General features: G+C 48.8%; 1 protein-coding gene across 2 annotated transcripts in view; it reads left to right on the top strand.

Moving 5' to 3' along the window:
• The window catches only part of MTRR (5-methyltetrahydrofolate-homocysteine methyltransferase reductase), a 528,380-nt gene that overhangs the window by 168,411 nt on the left and 339,160 nt on the right, over positions 1–20,809 (top strand). For both annotated transcript variants that reach the window (XM_063922764.1, XM_063922765.1), the window contains exon 7: positions 9,669–9,791. In XM_063922764.1, coding sequence (XP_063778834.1) covers positions 9,669–9,791 — 123 coding nt within the window. The remainder of the gene's footprint in view (positions 1–9,668; positions 9,792–20,809) is intronic.

Raw genomic sequence — 20,809 nt, 5'->3', positions numbered from 1 at the left:
ATGAAAGTGAAGCATTAAACAGCGTAGCCCCCATACAGGGCACTAACTCACTTCTTTGCCTCTCGCTATACTTGGGCAGCTAGTCTGCAAACAAAATCTCAAAGTCTTGCCTGCTTCTTGCAGATATTATCCAGGAGATCTTTTGCAAGATATTTCACAGTCTACAGCATGGGTCTTCAACCTGTGGCCCTCCAGCTGCTGTGGAACTACAAATCACAGCATGCCCTGCCTCCATTTTAGCATGCTTTAATAGCAAAACTGTGACAGGGCATGCTGGGATGTGTAGTTCCACAGCAGCTGGAGAGCCACAGGTTGAAGACCCATGGACAGCAGGCATTCCCAACCACAGTCCTCAAGGCACACTAATAGGCCCTACACACTGGCCGACATCAGTCAAAGATATGAACGATCTCGTTCATATCTTTGAGTGTGGAGGCTCCAGCGATGAACGATGCGCGGCCCCGTGCTCGTTCATCGCTGGTCCCCCGTCGGCTGTACATGCAGGCCAATATGGACGAGATCGTCCATATTTGCCTGCACTTCAATGGAGCCGGGTGACTGGGGGAGTGAAGAAACTTCACTCCCTCCGTCACTGCCCCGCCGCCGCCGGGCAGCTCGGCGGCGGATCGGACAATGTGTAGGGCCCATTACAGTGCAGGTTTTAGTGATATCCACACTGCAGCACAGATGGTTAAATCAAAATAACTGAGCTACTAATTAAGTCACCTGTGCTGAAGCCTGGATATCCCTAAAACCAGGACTGTTAGTGTGCCTCGAGGACCGTGGTTGGAAATGCTTGGTCTACAGCCTAGCTTGACTTGACTGCCACAGCTTCTCGCATAGGGGGTCATTCCGACCTGATCGCACACAAGCTTTTTTTTGCAGTGCTGCGATCAGGTCAAAACTGTGCATGCGTATGCACCGCAATGCGCAGGCACATGGTACGGGTACAAAGCGGATCATTGCTGGGCGATGGATTTAACAAAGAATCCATTCGCACAGCTGATCGCAAGAAGATTGACAGGAAGAAGGCGTGTATGGGTGTCAACTGACTGTTTTCAGGGAGTGGTTGGAAAAACGCAGGCGTGTCCAAGCGTTTGCAGGGCGGGTATCTGACGTTAATTCGGGGCCGGACAGGCTGAAGTAATCGCAGCGCCTGAGTAAGTTCAGATAAAACTTTTTTGTACCGCTTGGCTGCACAAGTCTTTGCACACTTGCAAAGTGAAAATACACTCCCTCATATGCGGCGACTATCTGATCGCAGCACTGCAAAAAATAGCTAGCGAGCGATCAACCCGGAATTACCCCCATAGTATCATTTTTCTGGTTATCCCTGCTTCCTGCAGGTATGAACTCTGGCTTCCTAGCCTACTCATACTGAAGTCTCCCTGACCTGGCTTCTTCCCAGCAACATAAGCTCAGTTTCAGTGTTTGGTAGTCTTCCTTGTCTCCTACAGGTGTGTATACACATGCCTCCTGGCCCACAGTGACTACCTAGCACACTGAGGTCTGACTTTCTTTCCCAACCCCACTTGGTCTGGATACACAGGCCGCAGCCTGTCCTGAATGCAGTAGTCTTCCAGACCGACTCTCCTGTGCAGTCATTAGGTATGCTCACACCTGCCTTTTTTCTTCCCTGTGTTTGATGATCCCTTCAGCGCCACACAGAATCCATGTGTCACTAATGCAGTTTACCTTTATACTGCCACAGTATGTTAACTGATTTTTACAGGTATTGAATCTAGCAGCAATACAGATATGCATAAATAGTTTGTCTATTGCCAAAGTAATTACTTTGTGTTTAAGAGGACAGATGGATTAGTAAGGATGCAAGTGTTGCTGACCTGTATAATTACATCTAGGAATATCTCCAATAGAATTAGAGTTTTCGTCTAACCCACCAAATATAAATAAATGTTAACATAATTATTTATTCTGAATTCATCACAAACTGAATTTGTCTTCTATAAGTTGCAGGGGAACAGTGTATTTTTATTATTAATATATTTTGTTAAAGGAAAAAGCTAACAATTTGTTCTTCAGTTTGGTGAAATTAATTTTAACTCTTATTTCATGAGGTCATATAAATGTTTTGTGTTTAGACTAGGGGTGGGCAATAAGTACACATCCCAGCATGTTCTGCACCAGTTTTAGTTTAGCCAAATAGTATATAGTACCTGGCATGGCATGCTTGGATGTGTAGTTCTACAGCAGCTGAAGGGCCACTTATTGCCTACGCCTGCTTTAGATGATTGAATTTTGAAAATAATTTGTTAAGTGTTGTTCTCCACTGCAGCTGCTTGTTTAAAGTGTTGCAATAGAGGCGTGGCCACGGCGGTGAGGGAGTAAGCAGCGGATCCCGGGAGCTCCCCGATTTTATATCTCCTGCACCCATCCTGTGTCCCTCCGGAGCGTCTACCCCCCGGTGCTGGTCCCCCCTCACCTCCGAGCAGCGGCGGGCACCTTTGTCCGGGGTCTCTGGGTGCTGTCTGACCGCGGCGGACGACTTCCGGCATTGAGGCCTGTGACTCCTCCGGACCCCCCGGCCTCGAGTTTGGCGCTCCCAGCCGCGCGGCTCCAGGACCCTCTTGACGGACGGACGAACGGGCGGGCGGCGCTGGCTGACGCTGGGCACACTGCAGGGGACACTGAAAGCCCTCCTGCCCTCCTGTACCTGGCTGATGAGGACCTGAGACTCCTGGCTGCACAATAAGGCACAGGTACTCCAGTGAAGGGGTGAAGAGATTAAAAGCCCGGTGGCCATTTTGGGTGCAGTTCAATAGACAGTCTTAATACACAGACATCCCTGCCTACCCTGCAAGGACTGCATGCACACTGCAACTCAATGCACTCTTATGTTACACTAATAATCCAGAGTGTGACACACACCAATACTCTGCTTCTACCTGGAATTTGCTGCAGGACATTCTCCCCTCAATAACATCAATATCATATACTATTTTTTATTTTTACACAAAGCCTGTGCTCTTATCCATTGATATTTGGAACCAAAGATCCTTCCCGGCTTCAAAAGCATACAGCCTGCTGTCTTCTAACTATACTTTATACTACAACTCTGCTCGGAGGAGTGGGTGACCGACATCTGTCAATATGGTTGGGGGAGGCCGGAGTGCGGCCGCGGCCAAACTAGAAAGATTTACTAGGCAACCCAACCCCAGGGGGTCATCGGCTCCACCTCAGGGTGCCTCTCCAATACACTCAAGCTCCCCTCCAGCGTCTATCACCAACTCCCCAATTACAGCGGAGGCGCCGTCTATCCAGCAGGTGTTGGAAGCTATAGCAGGCAGTGAGCAGCGTCTCTCCGATAAGATGGAAAAGGTGCAGTGCGACCTCTCCTTACTACGACAAGATGTTCAACGTATACGTGAGAGAGTGGGTGAGGCGGAGACGCGTGTTTCCAACTTGGAGGATGTGTGTGGCCCCCTTAAGCAATCCGTGTCCGCAGTGACCCAGCAGGTCTCATCTCTCCAAACCAAGCTCCTAGACATGGAGGGTCGACTGCGCAGAAACAATGTCCGATTTGTAGGTCTGCCTGAGAGAGAGGAGGGCTCGCAGCCGGAGGACTTCCTCGAATCCTGGCTCAAAGAGATATATGGGGCTGAGTCCTTTACGGCACAATTCACGGTGGAGCGAGCGCACAGGATACCATCTCGGCCACTACCTCCTGGTGCCCCTCCTCGCACCTTCATCGCCAAATTCCTGCACTATAAGGATCGTGACTCGGTCCTCCGCCTTGGCCGTACAAAGGGCCCATTGGTCCGCAACGGAGTCAGAGTGTCGGCCTTCCCGGACTTTGCCGCGGACGTTCAAAAGGACAGGGCCCAGTTTATGCCTATCAAGCGACGCCTGCGGGACCTCAACCTCTCATATTCCATGCTGTTTCCCTCTCGGCTCCGAGTGGTGGCGGATGGGGAGTCCAAGTTTTTTAATTCTCCTAGAGAGGCGGCCCAGTGGCTGGACGGATATGCGCCGGGTGCTCGTCAGCTAGCTCCGGACTGATTCCCTGCGCTGAAGATGCCGGGATCTTGACCACCGGAGGAGACGACCACAATTCGGGGAGCCCCCCACCTTTTGCATTGGTGGCTCAAGACTTTTCCAAGTTCAGGTGCTACTGGTTTAGAGGGTTTAGGTTAAGTTGAGAATCTGGGCCTTCTTAGCATTTGGTAGTTGGATTTGGCGTTTTGGGATATAAATATGCCGGAGTTCGGGGTGGTGTACGGGGAGGGGAGGGATGGTTGGGAAGCTGCTAGTTGCGGCTCTTCTTGTTGTTTTTGGTTTCTTTTCTTTAGTTTATTATTTTTCATATCTATGTTTTTTCTGAAACTGGGATGTTTGATATACCAGATATTGTGGCTTATAACGCAGAGCTCCTATGAGATATATGTCGCTATGGCTAATGGTGCTGATATTTGGATATATATTGTGCGATGTCTATCCGTGTGGTACATAGTGTATACCTGGGGTCATGAGTAACTTGAGATTCCTGGCATGGAATGTCCGGGGACTAAATAACAAAATCAAACGTTCTTTGGTTCTAAATATGATTAAGAAATATGACCCGGACATTGCATGCCTTAGCGAGACCCACTTGCAGGGAAATAGGTTGTTATCTCTAAGACGGGCCTGGGTGGGATGGGCTTACCATGCCTCTCATTCCTCCTTCTCCAGGGGTGTGTCTGTTCTGATTAAAAAAACGGTGCAATTTGAGTTAATATCGGTCAAAACTGACACGTATGGCAGATTTGTGTTTCTGGAATGCAAACTAAGTTCCCAGCCATATTACATTTTAGCAGTGTATGTCCCCCCTCCTTTTTCATACGCTGTACTGCAGCAAGCTGCATCTTTTATAGCTTCCTCCCCTACCACTCCGGTGATATGTTTGGGCGACTTTAATAATATATTAGATGTCTCTGTGGACCGATGGCGGTCTCCGAATGATGTGATGGTGGGTAGTGGTTATACCAAATTTGCTGATTTTTTTAATAATCTACAATGGGTTGATGTGTGGAGGCTTCGCCACCCTGCAGTCCGTCAGTTCTCCTGTTTCTCCGGCACACATGGCTCCTTTTCTAGAATAGACCTGGTACTGGTGTCCCCCGCCCTTATCCCTGCGATCACTGACGTCCGTTATGAGGCCCGAGGGATCTCTGACCATTCCCCCTTGTTGATGACTCTAGCTGTGAAGGGTCAGAGGGGACACTCTTATTGGAAGCTGCACCCATCTTGGCTGACTCAGCTGGGTGACTGTGGTGACCTGGAGACTCAGTGGGAGGGTTACTTTAGTGACAACACAGGATCTGCCCCGGGGACTATGGTATGGGATTCATTCAAGGCTTTTCTGAGGGGCTCTTATATAGGACGCATAGCAGCTCACAAAGTGTCCTCTAGAGAAAGGGAGAAGGCCCTGGAGAGTGACGCCAGAGATTTAGAGTCTCAATATTTGCTAGATGGTACCCCCACGACGAAAACACGTTGGCTGGTGGCCCAGTCGGCGTGGCTTGCCCACCTGTCCGATAAAAACTCACGGTCCCTCCTCTTTAGGGCCACTAATATTTATATGCAGGCTGATAGGACGGGTGGCCTCCTGGCCCGGCTGATACATCAGGATCGCCCTGGGACTGTAATTACACAAATGTCCGATGGGGATGGGTCCTTTGTTGACACCACACCGGACATTGCGCAGCTATTCCGATCCTACTACACCAAAGTTTACAGTTCACAATTGACGTTCTCCACTATGGATCTCTCCTACTATTTGGCGGGTATCTCGCTACCCGTGCTCCCCCCCGAGGCCCGTGAGGCACTGGAAGCACCCTTGACGCTCGCGGAGGTGACTGCGGCTATTGGTATGTCTCCCAGTGGCAAGGCCCCGGGGTGTGACGGAATTCCCTCAGAAGTATACAAAACTCACGTTGATTTTTTCGGGCCCAGGCTCCATGCCTTATTCCTAGATATATTTACCAATAACGAACTTCCCCCCTCTATGTCAGAGGCAATTATAATAGTGATCCCAAAGCCCGGTAAAGACCCTAGGTCTCCGGATTCCTATAGACCGATATCCCTAATCCCCACCGACGCCAAGATCCTGGCAAGGATATTGGCAGTACGACTTAATACAGTGATCACCTCCCTCGTTCATCCAGATCAGACTGGCTTCATGCCTGGGAAGTCCACATCTATCAACCTACGTAGACTGTATACCATTTTACAACTCCCACGTGACTTCCCTTCTGACTCGGCTGTGGTCTCGCTGGACGCGGCCAAGGCCTTTGACAGTATTGAATGGGCTTATTTATGGGAGGTGATGTCTTGTATGGGCTTTGGGCCCAACTATATCAGATGGACTAAATTACTGTACCAGCATCCGAGTGCCAGGATCTTGGTGAATGGTTATGTATCCCCCTCCTTTCAATTGTCCCGGGGTACCAGACAGGGCTGTCCCCTATCCCCCGCACTGTTTGCCTTGGCCATCGAGCCCTTGGCCTGTTTGATACGATCACACCCAGATATTGTGGGAATTTGCACGGGCTCACGTGAGGATAGGATACCACTTTATGCCGACGACATGTTATTATTTTTGCAAGACTACGCCGGGTCAATGCCCGTTCTGCTGCGTGTGATTGAGGACTTTGGTGCTCACTCGGGTCTTTTGATCAACTGGTCTAAATCATATATTATGCCAGTCATAGGCCCCCCTCCTACTGTTCCAAAAATTTCCCTACCATTATGTTGGACAACACAATTTAAATACCTTGGAATCCAAATAACTAATGACCCTTCTGATTTCATCCCTCTGAATCTGGGCCCGACCATGCAGCAGATCGTGTGCAAATCCAAAACCTGGTGTAGGCTTCCATTGACGGTGTCTGGCAGGGTTAATCTCATTAAAATGATCATACTGCCCAAACTCCTATACATTATACTTCAATCCCCCGTATATATCTATCCAACATTCTTTAGGAAACTAAATAGTGTTCTATCCTCACTTGTTTGGGCTAACAAACGACCTAGGATACAATTAAATACTCTCACTAGGCTGCGCTCTGATGGCGGCCTAGCCTTGCCTAATTTCCAGATGTATTACTACGCTGCTCAGATGACTCATATTAGTGTATGGGTGCGGGATTCTGGCGATGATACCTTGCAGTGTGAGTTTATCCGCTGCTATTTTCCTCACCTCTCTCCTATACAGCTGCTGCTGAGTGGGAGCGGGGCCCGGTTTCTTCCCCCTATTATTTTTCAGGCCTTAAAAATATGGCGGGCCCTGAGAGACCTCTTAGGGTACGTCGACCTGGACCCAGACACCCCCCTTTGGTACTCTGACTGGCTTCCTGAGTTGCATGCGCTTGAGGGACGGGAGGTGTGGGCCCCTAGATCGGTGGTCTCTATTTCCCAACTCTACCTAAATGACTCACTCAAATCCTTTCAGCAACTGAAAGATGAGTTTGGCTTACCTAACTGATATTTTTTCAGATACCTTCAACTTCGACATGCCCTCCAGTCCCAGTTTGCGGATTCCCCCCCGCGAATCCTCCCATTTCCCATCAAGACCTTTGTAACTACATTGGGTCGAACTAAGATGGTTTCCCTTGCGTATGGATATCTTCTCACCAAAATCCATGCGGACCCTCTGACACGTCTCCGTGGAAAATGGGAGGAGGATGTAGGTCTCATGGGTGAGGAGGACTGGGCTCTTGCTCTGGAATACCCCGCTACAGTCACCAAGTCCCTCAGATACCAACAAATCCAATTCTTCATTCTACATAGAACATATATGACTCCAGCTAGACTGGCCTCTTTTGGGACTGGCAGATCTGGTCTCTGCCCTAAGTGCGAGGCGGATATGGGAACATTTTGGCATATGGTATGGGATTGCACAAGACTACGGGTGTTCTGGTCGGGGGTTAGATCGGTGCTGGAGAGTACGGGAGTGACTGGCGGACTGCTTACCCCACAATTCTGTATTTTGGGGATGGGAGGCTCTACTTCTGAGACTGGCCCGGTCGATCTATATGCTCGCAATGTATGTGCCTTGGCTAAGGTTTGCATTGCGAGACTCTGGATGGCCCCTAGCGGCCCTTTAATCTCTGCGCTCAAGACCTTGGTTAACGACACAATACTCAAGGAAAGATATATTTATATGAAACAGAACGCATCGGCCAAGTTTGAAAGAATTTGGTCTCGTTGGCTGGAGTCTCCCCATTCCCACCTGGTCCCTCAATCATAGTGGATACTGAAGAGCTATTGTGCCACTGATCTAATTTATAATGATGTATGTTTAGAAGGCTGACAGCTCAGCTCTGCGGGCCTGCCTTAATACATATGCGACTGATAAGGTCCTAGTTCAGATGACTACTTCTTACTATGTTCTTCCTATGTTTCTTATTTATTTCTTTTTATTTTCTTTTTATGTACCCTTTTGTGGGTTAGTTTAAGGGTAAAAAATTAAAAAACGGACATGTAGATTTATATACTGACTGCAGATGTTGCAGGCTCAGACGGGCTGACAAAATCTATGTAAACGAAGATGTGATTAATGTGATGATGTGAAATGCCGTTGATATGCAATGTCTGTAACTCAATCTACATATTATTGAATAAAAATTACTTTATTAAAAAAAAAAAGTGTTGCAATAAAGCTGGGTACACACCTGAATAATGCGTCAATCATCCGACGGTCCTTCCAGTGGTGCAATTGTGTGTCCTGGCATACACACTGTGCAACCATTGTGAGTGACCGATGTGTGTGACCTCACTGCACATCAGATAGGACACTGCGATGAATGATATGTGTAAATGACAGATTGGGAGTACACACTACATGATGGTCTTGCAAGTAATATTTGCAGGTAGCATGATTGCACGACAAATCATGTAGTGTGTACTAAGGGCCTAATTCAGACCTGATCACTGTGCTGCAAATTACACTGTCCTGCGATCAGATAGTCGCGCCCAGAGGGAGTGAAAATCCACCACCCCATGCAAGTGTGCGATTGCATGTGTACGCTGTGCGAAAAATCCCCTCAGCCAGCGGACAGCTGCAAAACCGTTCGCATCATACTCACCATCAAATGTTTTTCCCATTCTGTGCAGTGTGTGCGTAGCTCAATACTTACTCCTCCAGTGCGAAGAAATCGGCCGGAGCTGACGTCACAAACTCTCCCTAAAAACGCCTGGGAATGCCTGCGTTTTCCCAGACACTCCCAAAAAACGTCCCATTACCGCCCACAAACGTCCTCTTCCTGTCAATCGCCTTGCGAACGGCCATGCGATCCAAATTTTTACACCATCCTGGCGATGTTTGGCGACGCACCTGTGTATTGTGGCGCCTGCACATGCGCAATAGTTTGATAATCGCCCGCTGTGCCAAAACGCACAGCAGCAATCAGGTCTGAATCGGGCCATAAAATCTATTTTAAAAAAAATATACCACAAGGGTTATGTTGGCAGTAGCAATGATGAGCCATTCTTTTTCCACTAATTGTCTCAGTTATAGGAAACCCTGGATTCGTATAGATGTTTTTACAGAGCTGGTGGATACGTTTTTTAAAGGAAAAATAATGCTACTGGTATATACGTTTCCCTTATTGCAATATATTGCTGAATAAATGCTATTCAAGTTTATTTATTTTTGTCTTTCATTGTAGGATGAAGACCCATCTTTGTTATATCCAGAAGAAATGGTTTTCAGAGTACCCATCTGTCGGGCTAAGCGACTCTCTACAGAGGATGCTGTAAAAACTGCGTTGATGCTGGAGCTTGACATATCGGTAACTTTATTTTGTGTTTTTTAGATTGTAGGCAGCAGCACAAAGTATTTCAGTAGTGTCATTGCCTACATGGCTTTATGTGGAAAAAATGTGAAATAGATGGTAAGACCAACATATACCTGCCAGCAGTCCGGAGTTTGGTGATAACGTCCTTATTTGAGGACCTCTTGGTAGGTCTCGTTTGAATCAAAGTGATACTGAAAGATTGGTTAAATTCTGCTAATGAAGAACAATCTGCAATCAATAATTAGCTTTAACCTGTTTATTGCAAATTGCTGATAGATTGCTGTTATTTATGGATGATGTTTATGCACCCTACAGCAATGTTAGTAATTAACCCTTGGAGCCCTCCCAAATGTTTGGATACCAAATAATAGGACATTTCTATAACCTTATTAAATATATATTGTTTGACTTCCGGTTTCTGTGAAAATAGGCTGAGATTGCACAGCTCTGCTGTCTGGCTGCATTCTAAACCACTCAACGGGCTTCCCAGACTAGTCTATCCAAAATGGCTGCCAAACACGAGGATGCCAATCCACTGCAGCTTCCATATCCTGTTTAACCAGTTACCAGTGGTAAAGGCAGACCTGTTGACCCCAAGCTCCTAAGGTGCCGCACATACCCTGACTAATGCTGAAGTGGTTCATTTACTAAAGGAAACTGTTTCTGCTTCTTAAGGAGCAGACTGCAGCTATCATGCAAGCAGTAGCTGGTTTAAAAATACATTAAATTTCCACCTGATTGCAAACAGCAGAATACAGTGGGCGGGATGTGTAACCTTGCAGTGTACATCCTACCACACTGCATCGATGCTAAGTGCATATGTGTGATTAGTAATGCAAAGAACCGCTCTTTCAATAAGAGCTGTCCTTAGTGATGGGCCCCTGTCTCTGGTCTTTGGGGTTATGTCCCGGGAGTCCATCTGCGCATGCAGAGAAGGACGCGGCATGCCACGTGGCATGCTGGGTGGTATTCAGTTGGATCCCTCACACAGTGCTAAGCGGAAAGAAGCCCATAGACTTCTATAGAGTAATGCCAGCTATAGCGTTAGAGCCCCGGTGTCGGGGCTTTATTGCATTTGGAAACACAGTCAAAAAAGTATTCAAAGATGTGGCTCTCTGGGGGCGTGGCCACGGCAGCAACGGAGTAGGGAGCGGATCTCGGGAGCTCCCCGAACAAACTTCTCCTGTCACCCATCCTGACCCTCCTGGTGAGCCTGCCCGGGCTGCATACCTCCCCTGTGCTGCCGTGCGCTGCGGGAGGCCGTTTGTCGCGGTCTCCGGGACTCGAGGGACGGTGCTGGCTGATTTCCGGCCCTGCGGCCTAGGCCTCCTCCGGATCCCCGGCCTCGATTTCGGCGCCCTCGGCCGCGGAAAAACCGGAGCTAGAGCGACGGGAAGATTACATCCGCAAACACCCTAAGAAGGCTGGGGGGTGGAAGCTGCCTCTCCTCTCCCAGTTTGGCTGCGGCCCGGAGCCCTAACACCCAGAGAAGAGGAGAAAAATAAAAGGTACCTCTGGGGAAGGGGAAGAGACACTGCGGCCATTTTGTGAGAAGGGAAACTGATCTCCATGCTTGGAAGGGCTGCTCTCATCTCTGCTGCCCAGTGATCTATTTATGCACACAGGAACTTTTTTCATACATTCTGATATCTCCTTCTACTACTCTCCTAATAACTATGCTAATACCTACCTGAGATTGGAGACAAAGCCAGCTATTTATATTGCACGGCCCTCCCAATATAACATCAGGAACTGCACATAGATCAGATCTGCCTACATTGCTGTGCTGCATCAGCCTCCCACAGTGTACTACGTACCATCATCCTACTTTATTCCTCTGACATATTGACTGGACGATTGATTCCCGCCACTGATTATACGTGGCCTGGCTGCGCCCGTCATCTAGCTACAACCCTATACTATAGCCTTACTCTGGGAAGAGTGTGACTGCTCCCGCTCAACATGGTGGGGGGCGGCCGGAGTGCGGCCGCGGCCAAACTTGAAAAATTTACCAGACAACCCAACCCTAGGGCTGCACCGGCTCCTTCTCGTGAAGCCTCTCCAATACATTCGACCTCCCCTCCTGAGACAGCGGTTAATTCCCCGGAAGCAGTGGGGGCGCCGTCTATTCAACAAGTGCTGGAGGCTATAGCCGGCAGTGAACAACGTCTCTCCGATAAGATGGAAAAGGTGCAGTGTGATCTCTCCTTGCTCCGCCAAGATGTACAACGTATCCGAGAGCGAGTGGGTGAGGCGGAGACACGGGTCTCCAACCTGGAAGATTTATGTGGCCCCCTTAAGCAGTCCGTATCCACGGTGACCCAGCAGGTCTCCTCACTTCAAACCAAGCTCTTAGACATGGAGGGACGGCTGCGTAGGAACAACGTCAGATTCGTAGGCCTGCCTGAAAAAGAAGAGGGTTCGCAGCCGGAGGAATTCCTTGAATCCTGGCTTAAAGAAATGTATGGCGCTGAGTCCTTTACGGCCCAGTTTACGGTGGAGCGAGCACATAGGATACCATCTCGGCCTTTACCCCCAGGAGCCCCTCCTCGCACCTTCATCGCTAAATTCCTGCACTATAAGGACCGTGACTCGGTTCTCCGCTTAGGTCGCACGAAGGGCCCACTGGTCCGCAATGGAGTCAAGGTGTCGGCCTTCCCGGACTTTGCCGCAGATGTCCAGAAGGATCGTGCCCAGTTTATGCCCATCAAAAGACGACTGCGAGACCTTAACATTTCATATTCCATGCTGTTTCCCTCAAGGCTCCGAGTCGTGGCGGATGGGGAGACCAAGTTTTTCAACTCCCCTAGAGAGGCGGCCCAGTGGCTGGACAGATTTGCACCGGGTGCTCGGCAACTGGCTCCGGACTGATCTCCTATGAAAGCAGCCCGGGACCTGGTCTGCCGGAGGCTTGATCATGGTTCGGGGAGCCCCCCCTCTTTGCATTGGTGGCTCAAGACTTGCACGGCCAAGCGGCATTGGTCAGAGAAGGTTGGAGGTTCAGCTAAGAATCTAGCCTTCCTAGCGCTTGGTAGTTAGCTTGATTGTTCGGGATATAAGTATGCCGAAGTTCGGGGTGGTATACGGGGTGGGAAAGGTTAATTGGGAAGCTGCTAGTTGCGCCTCCCTTTGCTGTTTTTGGGGTTTTATTTTTTTCTTTAGTTTGTTATTTTTCTTATTCAAGTATTTACTGAGGCAAGGATGTTTTATATTCAGATGCTATGGCTTACAATGCAGGGCTCATATACGTCATGTTTTGTGGGTGTTGATAATGCTTATACTCAAAATGTATTCTGGGAGAGGTCCATCCGGAAGGTGTTTAGAGCACATAGGGGGTCATGATTAATCTGAAAATTCTGGCATGGAATGTTCGAGGTCTGAATAACAACATCAAACGTTCTTTGATACTTAATATGATTAAGAAATATGACCCGGATATTGCATGCCTCAGTGAGACCCACTTGGAGGGACATAGGTTACTGTCCTTACGACGGGCCTGGGTGGGCTGGGCATATCATGCCTCCCACTCCTCCTTTTCTAGAGGTGTCTCCGTTCTGATTAAAAAGACAGTGCAGTTCGAGTTGATATCGATTAAAACTGACCCGTATGGAAGATATGTATTTATAGAGTGTAAGCTGAACTCCCAGCCATATTACATCTTAGCAGTGTATGTCCCCCCTCCGTTCTCATATAATGTGCTGCAACAAGCTGCGTCCTTCATAGCTCCCTCCCCTAATACCCCAGTGATTTGCTTGGGGGATTTTAATAACGTCCTGGATATGTCTATGGACCGATGGCACTCCCCACAGGCTGCGCTGGTGGGAGGTGGTCCTACCAAGTTTGCGGATTTTTTGAATAGTTTGCAATGGGTAGATGTGTGGCGACTTCGTCATCCCGCGGCTCGTCAGTTCTCCTGCTTCTCCAGCACTCATGGCTCCTTCTCCAGAATTGACCTGATGCTGGTGTCCCCCACCCTCGTCCCTAGGATAATTGACGTTCACTACGAGGCTCGAGGGGTTTCCGACCACTCCCCTCTGATGATGACTCTTGCTGTGGAAAGTCAGAGGGGGCACTCCTATTGGAAATTGCACCCCTCTTGGCTGACCCAGCTGGGGAACTGCGGTGACTTGGAGACTCAATGGGAGGGGTACTTTGGCGACAATGTAGGGTCTGCCCCGGGTACAGTAGTTTGGGACTCGTTTAAGGCGTTCTTGAGAGGATCATATATTGGACGAATAGCGGCTCATAAAATGGCCTCTAGGGAGAGAGAACAGGCCCTTGAAAAAGATGCTAGGGACCTAGAGTCCCAATATCTATCTGACAGCGCCCCCGCGACAAAGACAAGATGGCTGATGGCTCAGTCAGTTTGGTTGGCCCACCTGTCTGATAGAAACTCTCGCTCCCTTCTTTTTAAAGCTACTAATATATATATGCAGGCTGATAGAACGGGAGGCCTCCTGGCCCGTCTTATACATTACGATCGTCCTGGGACCACAATCACCCAAATGTCCGGAGCGGATGGCTCTCTTGTCGACACCACACCGGACATTGCGCTGTTATTCCGTTCTTACTTCTCTGAGGTTTATAATTCACAGTTGCAGCGCTCTGCTTCAGATCTGTCATGCTACATGGGGGGTGTTCCGCTGCCCGCGCTCTCCTCTGAGGCCCGAGAGCTGCTGGAGGCACCTTTGACGTTGGAGGAGGTGACTGCGGCCATTGGTATGTCCCCTAATGGCAAGGCTCCGGGATGTGACGGAATCCCCTCCGAGGTATACAAGAATCATATTGATTTTTTTGGCCCCAAGCTGCATGCCCTGTACTTAGATATATTTGCCAGTAACGATCTCCCCCCCTCCATGTCAGAGGCAATTATAATAGTGATTCCAAAACCCGGTAAAGACCCTAAATCTCTGGACTCCTATAGACCGATTTCCCTGATTCCCACCGATGCCAAGATCCTGGCAAAGATATTGGCAATACGGCTCAACTCAGTGATAACCTCCCTAATTCATCCGGACCAGACCGGCTTCATGCCAGGAAAGTCCACGTCTATCAATTTACGTAGACTATATACCATTTTACAGCTCCCGCATGAATCCCCCTCTGACTCGGCTGTGGTCTCGTTGGACGCGGCCAAGGCCTTTGACAGCATTGAGTGGGCTTATTTATGGGAGGTGTTGGCTCGTATGGGATTTGGACCCAATTATATAAAATGGATTAAACTATTGTATCAACATCCGACTGCCAGGATCTTGGTGAACGGTTATGTGTCCCCATCTTTTCAATTGACCCGAGGCACTAGGCAGGGTTGCCCCCTGTCCCCTACGCTGTTTGCCTTGGCCATCGAGCCCCTGGCATGCTTGATTAGATCGCACCCGGATATTGTGGGAATATGTACAGGTTCACGTGAGGATAGGATAGCTCTATATGCCGATGACATGTTGATGTTTTTGCAGGATTACACCAGGTCAATGCCCAGCCTGCTGAGTGTGATAGAAGGCTTTGGAGATCATTCGGGCCTTAGAATTAACTGGCCTAAATCATACATTATGCCAGTTATAGGCCCCCCTCCTACTGTTTCCAGAATCCCCCTGCCTTTGAGTTGGACGGTACAATTTAAGTACCTTGGAATCCAAATAACTAATGACCCTTCTGATTTTGTCCCCCTGAATCTAGATCCGACCACTCAGTGGGTCATGGGCAAATCTAAGACTTGGTGTAAGCTTCCACTAACGGTCTCTGGCAGGGTTAATCTCATTAAAATGATTATACTCCCCAGGCTCCTGTATATTGTTCTCCAATCCCCGGTGTATATCTATCCAATATTCTTTAGAAAATTGAATAGCGTTCTGTCCTCACTGATCTGGGCTAATAAAAGACCTAGGATACAGCTAAATACCCTTACCAGACAGAGATCTGACGGCGGCCTGGCTCTACCTAACTTTCAGATATATTACTTCGCTGCTCAGCTGACTCATATCACTATATGGGCACAAAACTCGGGGACTGACTCTTTGCATTGTGAGTTTATCCGTTGTTACTTTCCCTACCTCTCTCCTATGCAGGTGTTACTAAGTGGGAGCATAGCTAGATTTCTTCCCCCTATCATTTTTCAGGCCCTAAAGATTTGGCGGGCCCTGAGAGACCTTTTGAGATATGACGACCTAGACCCGGATACCCCCTTGTGGTACTCTGACTGGCTCCCTGAACTGCATGCACTTGAGGGGCGGGAGGTGTGGGCCCCTAGATCGGTGATATCTGTCTCTCAACTTTATCTAGATAATACATTAAAATCCTTTCAACAACTGAGGGATGAGTTTGACCTACCCAATTCCTACTTCTTCAGATACCTCCAGCTTCGGCATGCCCTCCAGACCCAATTTGCTGAATCACCTCCGCGAATCCTCCCATTTCCCATCAAGACATTTGTGACCACTTTGGGTCAGGCTAAGATGGTCTCACTTGCGTATGGATATCTTCTTACCAAGCTCCATACGGACCCTTTGACGCGTCTCCGTGGAAGGTGGGAGGAGGATTTGGGTCTAATAAATGAGGAGGACTGGGCCCTCGCTTTAGAATACCCTGCTAAGGTTACCAAGTCCCTTAGATATCAGCAGATTCAATTCTTCATCTTACACAGAACATATATGACTCCAGCTAGGCTGGCTACGTTCGGGACGGGCAGATCTAATCTCTGTCCTAAGTGTGGGGGGGCGGTGGGAACATTCTGGCATCTGGTGTGGGATTGCCCGAGGTTGAGGGTGTTCTGGTCGGGGGTCGGGTCGATTCTGGAGAGTACGGGAGTGCCTGGCGGACTGCTTACCCCACAATTCTGTATCTTGGGAATGGGGTGCCTTGCTCCTGGGTCAGTTTCAAGGGGTCTCTATGCTCTAAATGTATGTGCCTTGGCTAAGGTTTGCATTGCAAGAATGTGGATGGCCCCCAAAGGACCGTTAATATCTGCACTTAAGGCCTTAATTAATGACACTATAATTAAGGAAAGATATGTTTACATGAAGCAAAGTGCATCAGCTAAGTTTGAAAGAGTTTGGTCTCCATGGCTAGATTCCCCCCACTCTCGTCTTGTTCCCCAAATATAGTAGACACTGAAGTGCAAGCTTGTCAATAACCTAATGCGCCTGATGTGTACTGAGATGATGACGGCTGGGCCCTGCGAGCCCTCTTACTTACTTATGTGTATGACTAGTGGAGCCCTGAATCTAACTCTCCTTCTTAAATTGCCTCCCTTGCCCTTTCTTTAGTTGTTTGTTATTTTCTTATAGTTTAGGTTGCGGGTTTAAATATAAAAATTAATGAAGACTAATATAGATGGTTGCGGACTTCGTAGATCATGAGAGTCTGAACATTGGGAAATCCTAGTATACATCTTTATTGAAAATATTCTGATATCCTATTGATGTAGGATATGTGTAAAACATGGCTTTGATTCAACATGAATGGATGTAATGTTTGAGATATGATTATGATATGCAATGTCTGTACCTTAAATCTCCAGACTATTGAATAAAAATTACTTTATTAAAAAAAGATGTGGCTCTCTGAAATCACGCACGTCTGTGATGCCTAAGTCACAGTATCAAATATGGTCGTAATGAGATGATTTAGAAAATTGCTCCAGGTCTATGTACTAAGCCTCAGAGAGAGATAAAGTGGACGGAGATAAAGTACCAGCCACCCAGCTCATAACTGTCATTTTCTGTCATTTTCAAACAGACTGTAACATGGCAGGAGATTATTGGCTGGTACTTTCTCTCTCTCTCCACTTTCTCTCTCCAAGGCTTAAGGGCCCCATACACTAACGCGACGTGCGACCGTCATGTCGCAGGCAATCACCCCGGCAGCCTCCCAGGCGGTAGGATCCGATCCAATGCTCACGGGAATGCACATCGGATCTGAAACACCTCCAAAATGCCTGATTTAATCCGATACATAGTGCCGAATGCCCGAAATCGGATGAAATCAGGCATTATCAGTCTAGTGTATGTGGCCCTTTAGTACATAGACCCCAAGTCTCTTTTATTTCCAGTGTAGTACCCTCTCATATACAGGAGATACAGCTTTTTCAGACGTGTTGAGATCGCATGACCGGCGGCCGCTAGAATTCTGGCAGAGGGGTGAGCGCAACAAAGCCCCTTGTGTGCTTGCTGCAGGTTCTATTCCCACTCTATGGGTGACGTGGACACCCACGAGCGGGAATAGTCCCTGCGTGTCAGCATTCGTTTGCCATTTCATGCAGTCGGGATCCTGGCGTTTGTATACTGACCGGCGGGATTCGGACCGCCGGCAACGTGACTACATCCCGTTCAGACATGGTCATATAATGTGCTCACAGATGGAGCTGCAATGTTCGGCAGATCAGTCTTCCTCCGGAGTTGTCATATTTATTATTATTATTATTATTATTATTATTTATTTTTCTCTTATGTCCTAGAGGATGCAGGGGTCCACATTAGTACTATGGGGTATAGACGGGTCCACTAGAAGCCATTGGCACTTTAAGACTTTAAGAGTTTGAGAGTGTGGGCTGGCTCCTCCCTCTATGCCCCTCCTACCAGACCCAGTTTAAAAAATGTGCCCGGAGGAGCCGGTCACAGCTAGGGGAGCTCTGCTGAGCTTCCTTAGAAAAAGTTTGTTTTAGAGCTTATTATTTTAGGGGAGGCTGCTGGCAACAGCCTCCCTGCTTCGAGGGACTAAGGGGGGGGGGGGGGGAGTAGTATCCGCCCTGCAGGGTCTGAGCCACTATCTCCGCTGACAGGACACTGAGCTCCTGAGGGGATCGAACGTTCCCCGCCACAGGTGATCGCTCACCCCGGCAGCATGCCGCCACCCCCTTACAGAGCCAGAAGATCAGAAGAGGCGAGATATGGTGGCACAAGGGTAGGAGCGCAGCTCTGAGCGGCTGCGCTCTGGGAAGGCTCAGCGGCACACAGTGTTGGCGCTTTTAGGGGCGTCCTGAGCCAGCATCTTAATACCCTACACTGGTCACAGACACTAACCGGAGACTGAATCCCCAGGCTAGCGTCACAATCCTCCGTACTCAAACGCTCAACAGGACAGACTGTGATGGGGACATGCTCAGGGGGGCCGCAGCTCTTGCAAAAGGGGTGCAGTTGATGATAGAGGCTATTAGAGATGTGTTGAATATTACGGACACAACACCTGAACAGGTCGAGGAGGCTTACTTCACTGACAATAAGAAAGCCTCGCTAACCTTCCCTGCGTCCAAAGAATTAAATGCTAGATTTGAGAAAGCATAGGAAAACTCGGAGAAAAAATTCCAGATCCCTAGAAGGGTTCTGGTTGCTTTTCCCTTCCCTGAGGAGGATAGGAAAAAATGGGAAAACCCACCCATAGTGGACGCGTCTGTATCCAGACCCTCTCAAAAGGTGGTTTTACCTGTTCCAGGATCTACCACCTTAAAAGAGCCGGCTGATCGCAAAATTGATACAACGCTCAAATCCATATACACGGCTTCAGGGGCGATACTACGGCCTACTATTGCCTGTGCATGGAATTCCAAAGCTATACTAAAGTGGTCAGGCACGTTACTTGAGGATTTGGATACGATGGATGAAAGTGACGTAGAATTGTTTTTACGTAACATTCAGGATTCTGCAGGATTTATGGTGGAATCCATGAAGGACCTGGGTCCGATGGCTGCAGGAATTTCTTCCATGTCTGTCTCCGCTCGTCGAGGACTGTGGCTGCGCCAGTGGTCTGCCGACGCGGAATCCAGGAGAGTTGTGGAGACCCTACCTTACACAGGTCAGGCTCTCTTTGGGGATGCGTGGTCTCCACAGCTACAGCGTGTAAGTCACCTTATCTTCCCTCAGCTGCACCTGCTGCGAAGAAACCTTTTCCTTCAGCGGCATCACAGTCCTTTCGGGTTACTAAACCAAGAAAGGCCAAACCGTCCAACACCTTCTTTAGTGGAGGTCGGCCAAAATCCAAGAAACCTGCTGCTGTAGGTTCCCAGGAACAGAAACCTGCTTCTCGTACGCCAAAGTCCTCAGCATGATGGTGGACAGCACGGCCTGGAAGTAGGGCCGGTGGGGGCGAGCCTCAGACATTTCAGTCACGTCTGGGTGTCGTCCGGCCTGGATCTCTGGGTACTAAATATTGTGTCCCAGGGGTACCGGCTGGAATTTCAAGATCTCCCTCCTCCCCCGTTCTTCAAATCAGGCTTGCCAGCTTTGCCGACAGACAGGGCTACCCTACAGGAAACTATCCAGAAGCTGGTGGAGGCACAGTTAATCGTACCAGTTCCTCCCCAGTTGCAAAACAAAGGTTACTATTCGAACCTTTTCGTGGTACCGAAACCGGATGGTTGAACTTAAAATCACTAAATCCCTTTCTGAGGGAGTTCAAGTTCAAAATGGAGTCTCTAAGGGCAGTGATATCAGGTCTGGAGGAGGGGGAATTCCTGGTATCCCTAGATATCAAGAATGCTTACCTCCACATTCCGATTTGGCTGCTGCATCAGGCTTATCTCTGATTTGCTCTGTTGGACTGTCATTTTCAGTTCCAGGCCCTGCCATTCGGCCTCTCCACAGCACCGAGGGTATTCACCAAGGTGATGGCGGAAATGATGGTTCTCCTCCGCAGACGGGGTGAACATAATTCCAACCCGGGTGTCGGTTTATCAGTGCATTCGCCTTCTGGGGAAGATGGTGGCCTCTTATGAGGCTCTGCAGTACGGGAGGTTTCATGCTCGGTCCTTCCAATTGGATCTCCTGGACAAGTGGTCGGGATCCTATCTACACATGCACCAGAGAATACATCTGTCGCCAAAGGCCAGGATTTCACTCCTCTGGTGGCTGCAATTACCTCACCTTCTGGAGGGCTGCAGGTTCGGGATTCAGGACTGGATCCTTCTAACCATGGATGCAAGTCTCTGGGGCTGAGGCGCAGTCACTCAAGGGAAAACCTTCCAAGGAAGGTGGTCAAGTCTGGAAGCTGGCCTGTCGATAAACATTCTAGAACTAAGAGCA

Source organism: Pseudophryne corroboree, chromosome 5 (assembly GCF_028390025.1).
Source record: "Pseudophryne corroboree isolate aPseCor3 chromosome 5, aPseCor3.hap2, whole genome shotgun sequence".
NCBI lineage: Eukaryota > Metazoa > Chordata > Amphibia > Anura > Myobatrachidae > Pseudophryne > Pseudophryne corroboree.
This window is presented reverse-complemented; position numbering and strand designations above follow the sequence as displayed.